The 19651-nt window shown below is 43.0% G+C and overlaps 2 protein-coding genes across 2 annotated transcripts; both read right to left on the reverse strand.

Annotated features, from left to right (window-relative positions):
- Nucleotides 1-795: 795 nt before the first annotated feature.
- ATP5F1E (ATP synthase F1 subunit epsilon) lies at nt 796-4784 on the reverse strand. The gene is made up of 3 exons (XM_029071153.1): nt 4682-4784; nt 2757-2883; nt 796-951 (listed from the first exon to the last, which is right to left on the reverse strand). Exons 1-2 carry the CDS (start codon nt 4711-4713, stop codon nt 2760-2762), a joined length of 156 nt encoding a protein of 51 aa, XP_028926986.1. The 5' UTR covers nt 4714-4784; the 3' UTR covers nt 796-951; nt 2757-2759.
- A 4493-nt stretch (nt 4785-9277) lies between these two features.
- Nucleotides 9278-18713, reverse strand: PRELID3B (PRELI domain containing 3B). The gene is made up of 6 exons (XM_007671430.3): nt 18576-18713; nt 14279-14447; nt 13307-13396; nt 12813-12883; nt 12589-12691; nt 9278-11089 (listed from the first exon to the last, which is right to left on the reverse strand). The coding sequence occupies exons 1-6, from the start codon at nt 18605-18607 to the stop codon at nt 10970-10972; spliced, it is 585 nt and encodes a 194-aa protein (XP_007669620.1). The 5' UTR covers nt 18608-18713; the 3' UTR covers nt 9278-10969.
- Nucleotides 18714-19651: the final 938 nt, after the last annotated feature.

The raw sequence follows: 19651 nt of genomic DNA on the forward strand, positions 1-19651 counted from the left end.
AAAAAAAAAATTGGGACATCAACATCTTGTCTCAAATCTGTCACTGTATGTAGTGATACTCTGCTTCACAGGGTGCATTTTTTAAAGGGCCTCAAAATTAATATTACTTAATTGAACACTTCACACTTTGCTTTTTAAAAACAGAACAAAAAACAAGACGTTTGGTATCTGAAAATCCAGTTTTTAACCCTGGAGTGGGGTTTGAGTCCACCATAGACTCAGGGCTCCAGATAGGCCAGGCATCTCAATGGGAGGTAAGCAAAAATGAGCCCATGTGATCCTTGAGACAGATTCTGGTTTATTTCCTAACATACAGGAGTTCAGTACCAGACTCTTAACTTTTTAAATTCTTCTTTACTTCCCACATTCCTTATCTCCCCTCAGAAAAAAAATCCAGGAAGCATGTGGTATATATTAGGCTACTACAACATTGAACTCTAGTTCAAACATGTCTTGAACTGCTTTAATCACTGGCCAGTCCACTACACCTAGCAATACAACTTTTCCACACAAAAATTTGGGGAGTGACAAAGCTTTTTCTTTAGCTGCAAAAGAGCTTCTGCTACAGAAAGATAAAAGACAACTGTGAAGCCTCAATGACAATGTAAAATTTCATACACAGATAAACTTCAAGAAAAACCAAACTGGCTATTTTGAGATACTTCTACACATCTTTGTATTACCCATCACTACAAACTTTGGATTAAATTATGAGTATTTCTTAAGTGGTCACCTCATTCATAATTGTGCAGAAATCCCAGGTACTGTAAAATAAAAACTGAGTTGGAAACCATGGACATTTTTTTCAAGAGTCAGTTTATTGACATCAATTTATACATAGCAGGCATTTTTTCTTCAGCAAATACATATCAAAACCATTTCCAAACTACCACATCACAGGCCCAACACATCTTCACTTCAAAAAGAAAGTTTTCAAGGACAAGCCAAGTCCTAGGAAAAAAGAGAGAATGCAAGTTGCTTAAAGTTCCTCACATTTCCTTAAAAATCAATCTCTTTGCATTATAATACAAATTTCTTACTCTGGCCAACATACCATATTATCTCAATTCATATCCTGCAGAAGTTCAGCTATATTCCATAGTTAAACCCCGGGCTTGAAACAAGTCTCTAGTTCTGGATTTCACTATTAAGTTGTTAAAAGGAACCCGGCTGCACGTATCAGGTATTTCTGACAAGTCAACATCCACCCTGAAATTCTCAAACAGCAACCGAAGTATGAGAGGGAAGAACTCTGCTCTGGAATGGAATAGTAGGAAGCAGAAGAGACCTGGTTGGGAAAGCCAGCAAAGCTGTCCTTCCATGTCATTTGATGGGGCTCATACAATAAGGCCAAATTTTACTGCAGCAATGTGGAAAGTCCGACCTGAATGTAGGGGTTAGGGTGGTAGTCACAGCATCTGCTCCTGCCACTGCTGCTTTCTTTCATTTTTGGCAAACTAAAATACATAAACTCCACCAACGCAATTTCACACCTTATAGAAGTGTTGGTTCATAACTATTAAAAGCATATGATTGGGGGTTGGCTTCTCATTTGGACTCAATTACTGACAAGCTCTGTGACTTGGGGGTGAAGATGGATTGATTGTATAAGGATGAGGATTGCAGCAGCAGCAGATTCTCTTTTTACGGCACCTACCTCCATTCTCTACTTCTTGCTGGATTCCTTGAGGCTGTCGTCTCTACAGAAAGCCAGCAAAAAAGTAATAATGGCAGGGGCATATGCCGCAACCACACACCTAACCTCCACAGCCAAGGGCCTCTTACCAAGGCACGGAAGGGAGCACACCTCCTACACTCTGCACTGCTGGGTAAATCCAGGGAGATTTACAAATTTTCTTCGGTAGTATTTACAAATACAGATTTGCAGCAAACAAGAGACTATGTAAATTAATTTCCTGATACTTGGAGGCACAGAGGAGGAGCACTCCAAATAAGGATGGTCTGATCTCCTGGATCCCAGAGGGACAAAGGAAGGGGCTCACTCTGGAGCTTGGGCTCACAGACTCCGAGCGTTTGCATCCCACTGCTGAAAACAAGATAATGGTGCTTTTATTCACATCAACTATTTCATTTCATTCTCACATCAACACTGTGAGGTAGGGAGAGGAAGGTACTATCTCTCCAGTTTACAAATGAGGAATAGAGAGGCTATATGACTTGCTTTAAGTCTCACAGCAGGTAGCAGAGCTGGGAACCCAAAGGTCCCTGATCCTGCCCTAGGCTCTTTTACCTACACCACACTGCTTTGTTACTACTGAGAGATGGTAGGTGAGGGCACGGGGAGGATGTGGGAATTGGTCCACGGTATTCTCGGAGCATGTGTTTTCTGCACAACAAACGAAGAATATGAGGAAGAATAAGACTGTTAGTTTGCTGTGGGCAAGGAATCTATCTACCAACTCTGCTGTAATGTGCTCTCCCAAGCACTGAGTACAGTGCTCTGCATACAGGAAATGTTCAGTCACTACAATTGATTGATAGGAGGCTAGATAAACATAGCCTACTGGTCCTGAACTGCCGTTTCTTTCTCCTAAAAAATAATTTGTATGAGATCCTGAACTGCTGTGTCCAAGTGATATGCAGCAAAGAATTCTTAAATTCATTTCAGTTACCTAAACACTGAGTGAAAGTCTAGAATTGAAGATACTTCAAATGTTTAGGTAGGAAAATACACCAAAAATGCAAATAACTTAAAGCACTGTAAAGTATTTAAAATACTTTAACCAAATACTTACTTGTTACTCCTTTTTCACTTTTACTATTTTTACGCTGGCACCAGACACTTTTTCGGCATTTGCTTTAAATTCATTCTTCAATGCATCTCTTACTGCCTTAGCGCAGATTTGAGAATAACGGATGTAGCTTAAAAAAACAGAATATAAAGAAGTGAAATCAAATCATTTACTTCTGTGGACAAAATACAAGGCTCTCCACTTCAGATTATCATGTGGCGTCTTTTGAGGGAAACAGATACAGATGACTTGAGAATAATTCTGCAGTCTCAGTCTCTAGCATTATTTGCCTACCCCACCACCACATTCGAATCACGTGACATTTTGGTTCAGTGCTCTGCACACAGTAAGCGCTCAATACATACGACTGAATGAACATACAACCCCAGGATGAGAAGGTTGATTCCCTGCCAGGCAGGAGAATGAAGAGACGGGGTTAATTGAGATTTTGATTTTTATAACCTTTTCCTCGAAAGGGGCAGGGCGTTGAAAGCCCAGCCCCTCAGGCGGATGCCTTCCCCAGGGCCTCGCTGCCCGGCCCTCAGGATAATAATAATTCTGGTATTTAAGTGCTTACCCTGTGCTAGGCACTGTACTAAGCAAAGCATCCTGGCTTAGTGGAAAGAGCGTGGGGTCGGGCGCCCGAGGACATAGGTTCTAATCCTGCCTCCTCCACTTAATAATGAATAATTATGGTATTTGTTAAACCCTTACTATGTGCCAAGCACTGTTCTAAGCGTTGGGGATGACTGTTACAAGGTAATCGGGTGGTCCCACGTGGGGCTCACAATCTTAATTCCCGTTTCACAGATGAGGGAACTGAGGCACAGAGAAGTGAAGTGAAGCACTTCGCAGGGAAGCAATGTGGCTCAGTGGCAAGAGCCTGGGCTTGGGAGTCAGGGATCACGGGTTCGAATTCCGGCTCTGCCACTTGGCAGCTTGGCGACTGTGGGCAAGTCACTTCACTTCTCTGGGCCTCAGTTACCTCATCTGGAAAATGGGGATGAAGACTGTGAGCCTCACGTGGGACAACCTGATGATCCTGTATCTCCCCCAGCGCTTAGAACAGTGCTCTCCACATAGTCAGCGCTTAACAAATACCAACATTATCATTCTTAAGTGACTTGCCCAAGATCAGTGGAAAGAGCCCGGGCTTGGGTGTCAGAGGTCATGGGTTCGAATCCCGGCTCTACCACAGGTCAGTTGTGTGCCTGGGGGCAAGTCACTTCACTTCTCTGTGCCTCAGTAACCTTATCTGTCAAATGGGGATGAAGACTGTGAGTCTCACGTGGGACAGCCTGATGACCCTGGATCTCCCCCAGCGCTTAGAACAGTGCTCTGCACATAGTAAGCGCTTAACAAATACCAACATTATTATTATTTCTTCTCTGTGCCTCAGTAACTTTATCTGTCAAATGGGGATGAAGACTGTGAGCCTCACGTGGGACAGCCTGATGACCCTGGATCTCCCCCAGCGCTTAGAACAGTGCTCTGCACATAGTAAGCGCTTAACAAACACCATCATTATTAAGTAACTTGCCCAAGGTCACACAGCTAAGTGGCAGAGCCGGAATTAGAACCCATGACCTCTGACTCCCAAGCCCGGGCTCTTGCCATTAAAACCACGCTGCTTCTCCACTCGTCCACTGTGTGAGCTTGTACTTACCCCAGCGCTTGGCACACAGTAAAATGGGGTTGGAGGCAGCGCCTGCCCCACGTGGGGCTCGAAGGACTAATCCCCATTTTACAGGGGAGGAAAGGGGGGCTGGGGGAAGTGACTTCTCCAAGGTCACACACAGGCGGGATTGGAACCCACGACCTTCCGACGCCCAGACCCGGGGTGTCTGGGTTGGGGGGGGGGGGGCACAGGGCCCTTGGGAGGGGAAGCTGAGGCAGGGCCCCCCCACCCCCGGCCCCCCGAGGCCTACCTGAGTCCGGCCTGCCGCCAGTAGGCCACCATGTTGGCAGTGCGGGCCGCCCTCAGCCTCCCCGAGCTCGGTCAGCGGCCGGAAAGGGAAGGGGCGGGCAGCGCCCTCCGCCTGCCAATCACGCCCCCCTCCGCCAATCACGTCCCTCCCTCCCGCGGCCAATCCCCGTCTCTCGCCGCAAGGTTTCCCCGCCCACCCAGCGAACCTTCTCGGCGCCCAATGGTGGGGCTGGGGGGGGGAAGCTCAGCCGGAAGCATCGCGAGACTTGGCGCCGCCGAAGCGCTTCGTCACCCAACCGTCGGCCGCCGGGGCCCGCGAAGCCCCAAACCCTCACAGCCACGAGGGACCGGCCTTGACTCAAAACCACTGACCCGCCCTTGACACTCGAGTAGCCTCAATTTGTCATTAAAAAGTCCGTCTCCTCTACACACACAATAATGTTTTATTGCTATTGTTTTTGTCTGTCCCCCCCGATTAGACTGTGAGCCAGTCGAAGGGCAGGGACGGTCTCTGTTACCGATTCGTCCACTCCAAGTGCTTTGTCCAGCGCTCTGCACATAGTAAGCGCTCCATAAATACTATTGAATGAATGAATTTAAGCGCTTATTATGTGCAGAGCGCTGTGCTAAGCGCTGGGGGAGATACAGGGTCATCAGGTGGTCCCACGTGAGGCTCACGGTCTTCATCCCCATTTGACAGATGAGGGAACTGAGGCCCCCGAGAAGTCAAGTGACTTGCCCACAGTCACCCAGCTGACAAGTGGTGGTGGTGGGGGGGGGATTCGAACCCATGACCTACTTAGAGCTCACCTCCTCCAAGAGGCCTTCCCAGACTGAGCTTCCCCTTTTCAGGAAGCATTGTGGCTCAGTGGAAAGAGCCCGGGCTTCGGAGTCAGAGGTCATGAGTTCGACTCCCGGTTCTGCCACTTGTCAGCTGTGTGACCGTGGGCAAGTCACTTCACTTCTCTGTGCCTCAGTTACCTCATCTGTAAAATGGGGATTGTGAGCCTCATGTGGGACAACCTGATTCCCCCGTATCTCCCCCAGCACTTAGAACAGTGCTCTGCACATAGTAAGTGCTTAACAAATACCAACATTATTATTTTCCCTCTGCTGCTCCTCTACCCCCCCTTCACCTCCCCTCAGCTAAGCCCCCTTCCCCCCCTTTCCCTCTGCTCCTCCCCCTCTCCCTTCCCTTCCCCTTAGCACTGTGCTCATCCACTCAATTGTATATATTTTTTATTACCCTATTTATTTTGTTAATAATAATGTTGGTATTTAAGCGCTTACTATGTGCAGAGCACTGTTCTAAGCGCTGGGGTACATACAGGGTCATCAGGTTGTCCCTGTGAGGCTCCCAGTTAATCCCCATTTTACAGATGAGGTAACTGAGGCACAGAGAAGTTAAGTGACTTGCCCACAGTAACACAGCTGACAAGTGGCGGAGCCAGGATTCGAACCCATGACCTGAATGAGATGTACATCCCCTTGATTCTATTTATTGCTATTGTTTTTGTCTCCCCCAATTAGACTGTAAGCCTGTCAATGGGCAGGGTCTGTCTTTATCTGTTGCCAATTTGTCCACTCCAAGCTCTTAGTACAGTGCTCTGCACAGAGTAAGCACTCAATAAATACTATTGAATGAATGTTGCAGAGCCAGGATTACAACCCATGATCTTCTGACTCCCTCATGAGTCACGACACGTGAGTCATGAGTTGACTGGTAGGGGAGGAGAGCAACTGTAGTGGCTGATTACTGAAGAAGTAGGTTTAAGACTGCAACATTGGGTGACACCACAGTACCTTCACCCAGAGTGAGTTAATAAAGGGACCTGGTTCTAAATCTAGCTCCGCCACTTCTCTGTTGAGTGATCTTGGGCAAGTCACTTAACTTTGTGCCTCAGGAACTTCACCTGTAAAATGGGGATTAAAATACCATTCCACGTGGAACATGGACTGTGACCAACCTGATTGCCTTCTATCTACCCCAATGCTTACTAAAGTGATTGGCGCATAGTGTTTAACAAATACCATAAAAAAAAACAGGCTGAGCAGGATTTAGGCAAACAAGGATTGTTGCTTTATTGAGGGAAGTGAAGAGCTTCCAGTCCCTTGTACCTTTTTAGCAGGTTTGGAATTGTATTTAAGTACTTACTAAGTGTAAGTACTGAGTGCTTCGGTAGGTAAATGATTACCAGGTTAAACATAGCCCTGGCCCATCTGTGGCTTACAGAGAACTGCTATTTAATCCCCCTTTTACAAATGAAGAAACTGAAGCATAGAGAAATTAAGTGATTTGCCCAAGATCACACAGCAAGCAAGTGGCAGAGTCAGGATCAGAACTCAAGCCCACACTCTTTCCACTAGGGCACGCTGCTTCCCTGAAAGGCCCGATCCACACAACTGTGTCCGCAAACACTCTCTGCCTTCATCGGCTACCACTCCCAAGAGGAAGAACCTCCCCGGACCAAGGTGCGCTAGACTCCATTCATGAGTTATGAAATCATGGTATTTGCTAAGCATTTACCACTAAACCCTGGTTATTTCAAACACTTGTCCCTGACTCATAAGGGGCTCACAGTCTAAATAAGAAAGAGAACAGTTGTTATTAAATCCCCACTTTACTGATGAGGAAACACACACAGAGAAGTCAGGTGACTTGCATCAAAATCCCACAGCAGGCAAGTGGCAGAGGTGGGATTAGAGTCCAACCTTCACCAGGCTATCCAGTCTCGCCCAATGTTCAGTTGTCACCTGCACGTTCAGTCAGTTCAGTGCTATAAACTAAGTCAACCTTTCTGGATGACGCACTGTCCCAGTCATGGGGTATGCAATATGGAAGCGACACGTGTAGTAAATGAAGAAATAGGATGGGAAAAAAAAAACCAAAGCGAGAGGAAACTGACTCCCTAGAAGTCTTCTTTTCTGGATCAGGCCAGTGAAATAAAACAAAAACTAAAAACAACTTATCCTGTTTCCTGTTGTTCTGATCCAGTTTATACTCTATTGATGAATACCATCACTCAGTAGGCCCTTCAAAAATACCCTATTACTCAACATTTTAACACACCGAAATCCTGTTTAGTCAAGTCTACATTAAAACCCTAAGGTTTCTGAAGTATAGACCCCTATTCAAAATAGAGCTAGTTAACACGGCTCACTACTGAAGCTTTCTCAACTAAACCATCCTCTTGAGCATATTTGCCAAATGTAGCATAAATGAAATGGATCGTCTATGACCTATTTCTAATAGTTAACTTCCACAAATTGAAATGTTGTTTTTTGACTGTGAGTAAAGCCACATTTCAGAGGATGGGTCTTTGAGGATTTTGCCAGTGTTATAATGCACAATGAGACTCCAGCAAAGTGATTCTAGAGGGGAGAAAAAACATGAAACCTTAGAATCTTTTCAATTGCTGGTCAGATGTTAACTTTACCATACCTACTTTCCTAGAACTTCAGTCAAATGCTTCACAATCATGCCTGGTTTGGCTCGACTGTGACAAAGTTGAGTTTTTTTCTCTCTGTATTTGGAAGACACTGGGGTGCAGCCTGTAACCTGTCCATTCCTGACTCTTACAGCTGTATTAGAGGAGCCATGACAGAGCAACCTAACTCCCCAACCCAGGACTGTCCTAGTTCCCTAGGGATGGGTCCAGATTTGGGCAGTTGATCCCTTTTCCCCTTACCTCCCCAACTCAATCAATAGTACTTATTGAGCACTTTTTATTCAATTGAGTGCTTACTTTGTGTAGAGCACTGTTCTAAGCACTTGGGAGAATAAAACAGAATTAGTCACATTCCCTGCCCACATTGAGCCTATCTCAATTGTAAAAATGAGTCAAACCCCACCCCAGCATTTACAAGCAAGAGTAATCCAGCAGCTTTCCCTCTCATCCCCACCCCCAAGACATCAATCCAATCCCTCAGGCCTCCTCATTTTCCCCACACCAGAGGCTACTGAGGAGGCCTGGCCAAGTAAAACTAGAAGGGGGTGGGGTTGGAATTTACTTTTACAGCAGTTCAACACAAAAGGAATTAAATTACTGGGTTGCAATATACAGGTACTGGTACAGCAATCCTCTAACTGGGCAGCTTGGACTGCGGAGTTAGGAAGTGTTCAAGAGGTCCATTAAACAAAAACAGCATAAAAGGTGGCCAGAAATGCAGACTGTCAATCAGGCAGTGACTTTCCAAGGAAGGCTACCCCTTCATTCATCTCAGATGTGTTTATTTATTCACATACCTTTGTTAACTTTTAACCATGGCACATTAGGCAGCTGTCTCCCTTGCAAGCTCTTTAGCAGAACTTTTTCTGCCTTTTTTTTTCTAGTGTGCAGTAAAGTGCTCAGCTCACAGTAGGAGTTCACTAACTGATGCTGCCATTGATACAGGTTTCCCATCCTTGGCAGAAGTGGGTATTTGACTCCAAAATCTTGATAATTATTGAATGGTGAAATAATAGGTTGGAACTAAACATGAGGTTTGCTGCTTGCTGACCTGGGACAAAACCAAAATTTTCTAAAGAAAAATGTTCAGAGCTGGTATTTTAAAAGGAAAAAATTAAGTTAGATTTAAAAAATGAACAAGTCCAGAATACCACAGTTCAGAAATATTTTATCATTAGTTTGAGCATTGTACCTTTTTCCCAACAAGCGCAAATGACAGAAATTATTCAGAGGCAAATATTTTTCAAGTGTTAACATTTACCATTTTGTTTAGTTGAAATGTTATTCTTTTAAAAACAATCTTGAGGTTACAAAAAAAATTTCAATAATTTTAATGGATATTAGTTGCTTTTTACAAATGTACTAAAATCCCAGACCAAACAAAAATTTTTGTAAAGTAGAAAAAATATTAATTTTTATAGTTTGGTAAACTTCCACTTTTGCTTTATGTACGTACACATACAACTTGAACTTAAACCATTTCTGAAGAGGGTGTTATCACATATTAAGGTTAACAAGACAATCTAGTTGCCTTTTAACACTCAATACACAGCTTCAATATTAAAAAAATCAAGTATCAGAAAATACTTTTTACACAGGTGATATTCACCTGCCTTTAAAAAATTAAATATAGTATTTATAGGATTAGATTTCCCCAATTCCACTGGCCATCTGGCCCCAGAAAGAAGGATTTCCCACTAATAAAAGCTGAAGTGCAACATCCCTTTGTAGTTGGCACCAAAAGTTAGAGAGAGCTAAGTACCAAAAATCTGTCACAGCATGACACAATTTTAGTCAAAAATTCAAGCATCTTCATGAAAATAGAAACTTGTTCGAGGGTAATTACTTAAATAGGACGATGTTGCAAGCAATTAAGTGTTATTCGATTTAAAATACGTTCGATTAGTTTGAGATGTCATGCTAGAGATCGGAACTATGATTTAGTCACATGGCATTTTTTGTATAAACTACGCAATAAAAAAAGTTTTAAAATATGCACCATTGTCGTGGTTTATAACTTTATATAGTGCTACCAGTTCAGATAACTGCTTTGCTTCCAAGGTTTCTCTCCAAAATTTTTAACATTCTCTTATCCAGCCCCAATTTGTGAATTCTAAAATATCAAGTTCTTTGGAAGTACTAATCCCATAAAGAAAGTATCAGTTCAAATTATACTTTGGCAAATGGTACAGTAGACTGTTCTACAATAAAATGTCATTTAAGTACGAGCCATTATACTGCTTTAAGCATAGTGTTTAATCCTAGAGTACCATTTTAGGGTCTGCAACCAAATCAAAACGCCATACTTTTTTATGGTGGTTTATCACAGCAAAATTCTTTGCACGAATAAATAACTTTTCATCTCAGATTTCAAATAACACTTTCCTTCTATTAAAAAAAAGTTACAATCACACAAACAGCTCAAACCAAATGCAACAAGGCAATCCGTGTTATAAAAGGAGGTGATCTTCACTTTAGAGTTGGTCCAAAACCGGTGGGGTTTCATGAATCAAATGCCATAAAATTCCACTAAGTGGAATTCTGCAGGCCAAAATCAATTTCAAGTTATACTTTTAAGGTATTCCTAATTGGTCATATAATTACTGGACCTCGCAACATTAGATGTTATTTCTCAACTAACATTTATTCCAAGTGATCCCATGTGTGAGGGAAGCCCATTTCATTTTTAATAAAAAATTGCAGCCTCTCTCCAAGCTCCAATTCAAAACCTACCTAATATACAGATATGCCTTTTAAATAACAAATATGAATAAATACAATACCAGCTTGGAGAGACCCTGGTAGACCTAGCTATAAATTTTTACACTGATAACGTTTTTTCATTTCTCCACAAATGCCGCCGCTGCCATTGGGGTCCTTATGCTCCCTCTTGCCGAAGCAGCCAATTCTTCAATCTCAGCATTCAGTTTATGTATTACCCATTCCATTGCTTCACGGCCCTTGAAAATCATTACACAACAAATTAATGGCATTTTGCATTCCCAGAGTGGAAAAGGACAAATGGAATAGACTGTGAGCTTATCTCAGTTATTTACTACACAAAATGCTTTTATTAAGTGGCTTGGATTTTAATATAAGAACATATTACCCATTTATATTTACTGTATTGTTCCCTATGAAGATTATTTTGGATTTAAAGGGTCTCAATATCTTCCTTAATGTAAAAATTACTGTACAGAGGAAACACCCACTAAATTAAAATTCATGTTCACCTAATATAATTTCTGAATACTGATAATTCAAATTTTGCCTAATCCACCATGGAACACCTATCTCCACCACTCCCACTAAAATGCAGCACATTCTCTTCATTGCTTTCACTATTTCTATTAGATTGTCACCCACTCTACATACACTGCTGCACAGTTCTAGAGGAGGACACATCTAGATTTTTAAATAGGCATATGAGGACCCAAATTTACCACTCTCAGGGTAAAAGGGCATGGTTTAAAAGCTTAGAGATCACTCATGTGAGCCTGGATACTGCCAGGAACTGAATGGGCCTCTCTATTGGATAATGGATCCAGTTTTGTTGTGGAAGACTCAAAACCACTTTTTGCAAGGACCAACTTTGGTTCCAAGAACAGGTGTGGGAGAGGTGACTTTTTTGGATTTTGCTAGGTCATGTGATGACCTCAGTTTCTAGGACTAAACATAGTTCTTATCTGCAATATGCAAAAAAAAAAAAAAAATACATTTACAAATCCAGAAGAACCCAGAGAGCACCTATTAGACTGAAAAATCAAGGTAGCCTATTTTTACAAAGATGAAACTTAGTACAGTGCTAAGTGCTTAGTACAGTGCTTTGCACACAGTAAGTATTCAGTGAATATGATTGACTGAATCTACGTTGAAATTACCCACGTAGCTAAGCCGACATTTTCCCCAAAAAAGTTAAAGCTATTTTGCTTTTATTTTACACTATACTTTAAAAAAAAAAACTGAATTAACTTTAGTCAGACAAATAATGCATTTCTAAAAAAGTACATGATCTTGATTCTTAATTTACACTAGCACAAGCTGTACAAGAATTTAGGCTTGTCTTGTGTCCACAGAGCAACCAAATCCATCCAGATCCCACAAAAAGGAAAAATTATTCAGCTTGACTTGCAAAATTTAGCCGCAGGACCTGCAGGTGGGGAGGGTTTAGGTCAAGAGCTGGTATGTACGTCTCACGTTTAGCAGCAAAAATTTTATGTTCACAAGGTATTATGGGCTACGATATACTGATATTTTGTATTTTACCATCCTTATCCCAAGAAATTTTAAGGGAGTTGAATCCTCGGGTCCTTCGAAAATGGGAGAGTCAAATAAATGTGCTATTTATTATGAATTTATTAGGTGCTACGTACTGGAATAAATACAGGACAATCATATTTTAAAGTTTTCCCAATATTCTTCAAGCCAATAAAGAATGTACTGTGCAAATACAACTTACTTTATTAGCGTTTGAAGATATAGTGCTTTCCATCAATCCTTCTAGATAACTGCTAAGGCTGACTCCTTTCACGGTGATTATTGCTTCCTGAGTCAGAACAGTTCTAAACAAAAATAAATTTTGTAGTTTGATCAAGATTAACCACTTTTGAATCCTTAGAAAAATCAGAACCTTAAACACTAAAAAAAAATCTTTGGTTTAGAAAAAGACAAAACTGTACTTACTTTCCTGGTTCTTGTGGGTGTGGTTTGTATACAAGCCTCTCATCTACTGAAACCATATTTGTAAATGAAATCTATAAATGAAATTAAAAAAAATCCCAATCATAAGCAATGAGAAAATTCTCAAAGTTGTATTCTAAAATGAAATGAAACATTCTGTTCCTTAAGAATGCTATTTTCATCTTTAACTCAAATTCACTTTGATTAATTCAGAATTAGCTAAACAGCTCTAAGAAGTTGAAAGTACTCAATTTAATCTTTCTGGGTCACTCTCAATTACCTAGATTGTCAAATTTCAGAAGCAAAGGATATTGTTGATGCAAAGTTCTAACAACATAAAGGAAAGGGCAAAGGGAAATGGGAAATATGTCAAAGTATTACTGTCACAAGCGTTCATTTTCTACATTAAAGAGTCATGAAAGTATTTGCAAAAGAAAAATGGAAAAAAATATAAGTGGGAGACTGTGCTGGAAATAAAAACAATACTCAAAACTTACATTGGTAGATTTAAGTTCCATTGTTTTCTCCACAGGATCAACTACAGAGTGTTCTTGAACATATGTTTTTGTTCTTGATGAACCAATTAGCTATGGGAAACATTCACAATAACAAAAGCTGTAATTATTTAAAAATAAACCAAATGTGTTGCTTTATATGAGGAATTCAAAATTTGTACAGGCTAAAAATTTTGCAAATATATACCATCTAAAACCTATGATTACTTTAGTTTCTTAATGAAAGAAAGCCTTCTGCCTGCCTCAAAAAACAGCCATAATCAACCCATTATTCCTAAATTGTTCTATTTCCTGCCTAAGACTGAACTCATTCCAGTGTCAATACTATATATCAAAATCTGGTGCCTTAGAGTTTACTTAACAGTAAGTTCTGTATTTGGCTTTATTCCTTTTTTTATAGAAGGTATAGCAGTCATCATGAAAATTGCAATAACATTCCCAATTCATTACATCTTAGGACTGAAATGTATTAAGATATTTTGTCTTAAAGATGCCTAACAAAAATAAAGACCATGGATCTTCCAGGCTGGAAAAACTCTGTCTTTCATAAACTATGATACTGAGCAGCTGTTAAAATTAGATTTTTTTAAAAAAATGATATTTGTTAAGCATTTAGAATAAATATGATCAATAAATGAATGAAATGTGCCAGACACTAAACTAATTGCTAGGGTAGATACAAGCTAATCAGGTTGGACACAATTTATGCCTTATGCAGGGATCGTAGTCTTAATCGCCATTATGCAGATGAGGTAACAGACACCGAGAAATTGACAGCAGAAACGTGGCAGTGCTGGGATTAGAACCCAGGTCCTGTGATCCCAGGCCCAGGCTCTTTCCATTAGACCACAGTGCTCCTCAATCACCAACAATAATCAACAAACAATCTGTGTTTAACCAAAAGAAATACAGCTCACTGGGAAGTGTCCATCACCTCCAAGGAGGCCTACTTACCGATTTTACAATGGAAGGCATTCCCCATTCTGTGCTGAGAAGTCTGTGACTATGCAACTTCCCATTAGGATCTACGTGCCTGTCCAATACATCTACTCCAACTACACTCGGATTCATAGGATTTGGATATTTTTGCATAGCAGCTGTTGTGACTGTTTCCCAAGGGTGGCTGCAAAATAAACACAAAAAGTTGTTTGTGGTTATCATATATTCTTTATGGGGGAAAAGCATACCCTAATGCACTTTTAAATGATAATTCCTATTGAACTTCATAAATATAAACATTCACACTTTATCACACCAAATTTTCATATTCTAATTCTATTTGTGAACCAAACAAGGAAACAAAGATGCTAATTGCTAGAATTTAGACCTGCAAATTATACAATCCTCCTGAAAGAGAGACAAGGAATTATTTGCCCTCCATGACATTCATCTAATGGTTAGGGCCACACCACCTAAAACCACACTCACCCCCCAATATCCCTAACTTTTCCTTTAATAACCAGCTGTGGATTTCAATATGGGACTCCATCATCATCATAGACCTCATGTCCAAATTTCCTTTCCCCCTAAAAAAAGCCATGAATCCTGGATGCTCGGTAATCTACCCAGGGAGTAAGTTAAACAGTCAATATTTATTAAGAAGTCAGTTTCCTAAACCTATGGCCCCTGGTCCATAGAAGGCTCAACTGAAAGGTAAGCATAGGGTCTAAAAGTTACAAGTTACGCAAAATCAAAAGTGAAAATAAAAAAGAGAGGTCACTCTTTGTCCCCTCCCTGCTCCAGTCCAGGCTGTCCTATTCAAACTGTCACAAATTCCCAAACATTCTAGACATCAGGATGCTGTTGGCTTTTTCTCCAGGGTGTGCAGTGGCAATAGTTTAACTGATGAGGTTTCTCCAAGGTGTGAGCCTTACTAATTTAAAGCCTCCCCTTCAGAGTGGCAGTGGGGAAGGATGGGGACGGCCTGAGATTTTGGGCAACCCCTCTCTTCTGGTGGTGGGAGACTGGGCATTTCCTCTAAGGTTCTGGGTTACCTGGGCTTTGAAGATTTCTTTTATTAATGAAACTGTATGTGTATAGAAGCGTTAGGGTGACGATGAAGAGGGAAGTTTTTAGAAATTATATAATGCTCAGTACACTCAGGGTTGCCAACCAATTTTGAACACAGTAAGGTCAAGTGTACCCAGTATTAAACATCACTCTGTCCCACCCAGCATTCATTCCTAATTCTAACATGTAAAGCAAAAATGACAAAAACTGTGTTCTAAATTAGCCTTCAAAACTCAAATAGCCTTATGATGTTACTCCCATCGGTCTAGATATGAACATGATTGGAAGTCTGCAGGACATTATTTAGCTGTGTCTCCACAAAACTGATTACTATAATTACAGTTCTTTAATTTTCCAGTAAATTACATTTTCATACTGGTCAAGTGGAAAAATGGCTGTTTTCTCAAAGAATGTACTAACTGCTGCATAAGTTTCAGTTGTTTGCAAACAAATTTTAAAAGCTGACTTTCTTAGCTTGGCACATGGTAAGCACTTAATACTACAATTATTAATAGTCAGGAAGCATACTAAAAATATAATTTTGCTCCTTAACTCTAAACTATTCAACAGAAGGCTAGAACTGTTTTCCTAAATTAATTACCTAACCACTCCCCCACCTACTGAATTTACCTAGATTTTAAGAATTTACTGCCTAAAAGGAAATCTACAAAATTGTCAGGGCACACTGAGATAGGGCGAAACTGAAAATTTTAAAAGCCCAACTCTCCATTAAACGATCTTGCTAGAGTAGTTCTGCAAGAAAGGGTCCACCATAATCTCTCATTCAGAAAGCTGAAGGCATATAAGCATCGGGTTTTGTAAACAAACAAACAAAAAAACTGTATGCAGCTGTAACTTTATGCAGAGAAATAACTTTCACTAATTTATCAAACAGAACATCCTTTTCAAGACCCTGCCATGGGACCCTAGATGAGCAGCTGCTAAAATGGCCAGTTTTTTTCATTAGATTTAGAGTCTGTCCTGGACTCTAGACTATGAGTTCATTCTGGGTTGGGAACGTGTTTACCAACTCTGAATTGTACTCCCTCAAAAGTTTAGAGTAGAGATTGGGAGTCAGGAGGGCGTGGGTTCTAATTCCAGCTCTTCCCCTTGTCTGCTGTGTGACCTTGAGCAAGTCGCTTCACTTCTCTGGGCCTCAGTTCCCTCATCCATCAAACGGAGGTTGAGACTGTGAGTCCCACATGGGACAGGGACTGTGTCCACTCTGATTTGCTTGTATCCCCCCCAGCGCTTAGCACAGTACCTGACACATAGTAAGCGCTTAACAAATACCATTATTATTAGTTCAGATGAACTTCCTGGACGTCCCGAGCGCCGGGTTTGGAGGTGGTGGAAAGAATCCGGGCCTTGGAGTCAGAAAGACCTGAGTTCGAATCCCGCCTCTGCCACTTGTCTACTTTGTGACCTCGGGCAAGTCACTTCACCCGGGCATCAACTCCCTCATCTGTAAAATGGGAATGAAGACTGCACTCCCCTTCCCCTCCCCTGTCGACCCCACTCACTCCCTTTGCTCTACCCCCCCTCCCCACCCCACAGCACTTGTATATATTTGTACATATTTTTAATTTATAATTACAATTCTATTATTAATGATGTATTTACATCTATAATTCTATTTACTTATAAAGATGCTACTGATGCCCATATACTTGTTTTGATGTCTGTCTCCCCCTTTCCAGACTGTGAGCCCGTGTGGGCAGGGATTGTCGTGGCTTAGTGGAAAGAACCCAGGCTTGGGAATCAAAGGTCGTGCGTTCCAATCCCGGATCTGCCACTGATGACCTGTGTGACCTTGGGCAAGTCACTTGACTTCTCTGTGCCTCAGTTACCTTATCTGCCAAATGGGGATGAAGAGACTGTGAGCCCCACGTGGGACAACCTCATTACCTTGTACCTACCCCAGCGCTTAGAACGGCGCTCGGCCCATAGTAAGCGCTTAACAAATGCCCTCGTTATTATTATTCGTTGCTGTACTGCATTTCCCGAGAGTTTAGTACAGTGCTCTGCACACGAGTGCTCAAGAAGAGCAGTGTGGCTCAGTGGAAAGAGCACAGGCTTGGGAGTCAGAGGATGTGGGTTCTAATCCCGGCTCCGCCACTTGTCTGCTATGTGACCTTGGGCAAGTCACTTCTCTGTGCCTCAGTCACCTCACCTATAAAATGGGGATTAAAAGTGCGAGCCCCATGTGGGACAACCTGAATCCACCCCAGCGCTTAGAACAGTGCTTGGCACATGGTTAATTCTTAATAAATACCGCAATTATTCTTATTAAATACAACTGAATGAATCAGTGAACTGCGGGGGCGGTGTCTGGGTAGGCCCGGGTTCCTTCACGAGTCGGGCGATGGGCCGGGAAGAGGGGCAAGGACAGTGTTTTGCACAGAGTAAGCGCTCAACCAATACCACCATTAAGGAGGGCCGTGGGCGCACAGGTAGGCCTGGAGCTGGAGAAACCTTGACGGTGACCTTGACGTCGCCGTTTGCTCGCCTCTGTCTGTCCTCATTCATGCAATCGTATTTATTGAGCGCTTCCTATGTGCGGAGCACTGGACTAAGCGTTTGGAATGGCCAATTCGGCAGCAGAGACCATCCCTGCCCCATGACGGGCTCACAGTCGAAACGGGGGAGGCAGCAAGGCCAAACAGGGCAAGACAAACACAAGACATCATCAAGAGAACCAAGGAGACACCTTATTAACACAATAAACAGAATAATTATACTATTATACACATTGCAGCGTGGCTGAGTGGGAAGAGCCCGGGTTTAGGAGTCCCAGGTCATGGGTTCTAATCCCGGCTCCGCCCCCCCGTCAGCTGGGCAAGTCACGTCACTTTTCTCGGTGCCTGTTCCCTCATCTGGAAAATGGGGATGAAGCCTGTGGGCCAACCTGATGGCCCTCTATGTACCCCAGCGCTCAGAACAGTGCTCGGTACACAGTAAGCGCTTAACAAATACCAATATGATTATTAGTATTATTATCATTCTCATCATGGCCTGGGCCGGGCTCCGCTGCCCACGGGAGGCTGGCAGGCTGGTCCTTCTGCCCCCCCCCCCGGGGCGCGCGGCGCGCTCCCGCCAGGGCGCCCGCTCCCGCGCGCTCCCGTGTCCGCCGACAGGGAAGACGGTGAGGTCGTCGGGTCAGGTATCTGGGTTCCTTCTTTGCCCTCCCCTCCCTTCGCCTCCCACCCCCCCCGACCCCAGGATTTCAGCGAGAACGTACTCGAAGATGTGTTCCGACGTCCAGATCTTCATGACGCCGATAAGCGGCGGCCGGCGGGCACTGGGAAGACCTAGGGAAGAAAAACAGCGCCGCCGCCGCCGCCGCCGCCACTACCGCCGCCACTTTGCCTCGACCGGCAGACTACTGCGCAGGCGCCAAAACCACCCTGCGGAGACGGCCCGGACGCTGCCTCATGACGTCACATCCGGCAGCCCAAGCTCCCAGCGTTCTGCGCGCGTTCTGGGTTCTTTCCTCTGAGGTGCCTTTTCAGGGCGGTGCGGGAGTCCGCAGTGCGCAGGCGCACTCGCCCCAAAGCGCGCCAAGCCCGGGGGCGGCGGCCCAGCCGGGGAATTGGGACCTTTGCCATGGCCCTGGGGAGGCGTCGTCTTGGGGCTGAGTGTAACTCGCAGTATCTACAGATCGTTACGATCAAACGCCACATTTTAAAATGAACTTTCTTCCTTTTAGGCGGGTAACGGCGAGATTTTCTAGAAAGGGGTGAAGGGGGAAATGTCTTCAAGCACCAACTTTCCCATAACAGGACATTCTCAAAGCAGATAACACCACCATCTTTCCCATCTCTCAAGTCTAACGGTGGCTGCTCCCTCTTCCGACCCGAAATTCGGTCGTGTCACTCTTTTCTGTCAATTTCCAACCATATTTCCAAGATCCCTCCTCTCTCTCCATCCAGAGGCACAGAGATGTTAAGTGACTTGCCCAAGGTCACACAGCAGACAGTCCTTACCATTGGCTTTAAAGCACTCAGCTCTCTCCCACTACTTTTCCACTCTTTTCTCCCATTATACTCAAACTTTCACTCTTTGTTCATTTTAGGTTAACCTACTTGTTTCATTCCCCCTCCCTTCCCCCCACCCTCTGCTCCCCCCCTTCCCTCTTCCCCTCAGCACTGTGCTCATTTGTATATATTATTTATTTTGTTAATGAGGTGTACATCCCCTTGATTTTATTTATCTTGATAATGTTGTCTTGTTTTTGTTTTGTTCTGTTTTGCTCTGCTTTCTGTCTCCCCCGTTTAGACTGTGAACCCGTCATTGGGCAGGGATGGTCTCTATATG

Source organism: Ornithorhynchus anatinus, chromosome 8 (assembly GCF_004115215.2).
Source record: "Ornithorhynchus anatinus isolate Pmale09 chromosome 8, mOrnAna1.pri.v4, whole genome shotgun sequence".
Taxonomy (NCBI): Eukaryota; Metazoa; Chordata; class Mammalia; order Monotremata; family Ornithorhynchidae; genus Ornithorhynchus; species Ornithorhynchus anatinus.

Excerpts from the sequence above, each read along its gene's own strand:
- ATP5F1E (XM_029071153.1), bottom strand. The coding sequence starts at position 4,713 with ATGGTGGCCTACTGGCGGCAGGCCGGACTCAG. Across the intron at positions 2,884-4,681 it reads TGGCGGCAGGCCGGACTCAG|CTACATCCGTTATTCTCAAA; the intron begins GTAGGCCTCGGG and ends TGTTTTTTTAAG.
- PRELID3B (XM_007671430.3), bottom strand. The coding sequence starts at position 18,607 with ATGAAGATCTGGACGTCGGAACACATCTTCGA. Across the intron at positions 14,448-18,575 it reads ACGTCGGAACACATCTTCGA|CCACCCTTGGGAAACAGTCA; the intron begins GTACGTTCTCGC and ends TTTATTTTGCAG. Across the intron at positions 12,884-13,306 it reads TGGAACTTAAATCTACCAAT|ATTTCATTTACAAATATGGT; the intron begins GTAAGTTTTGAG and ends TTTCATTTATAG.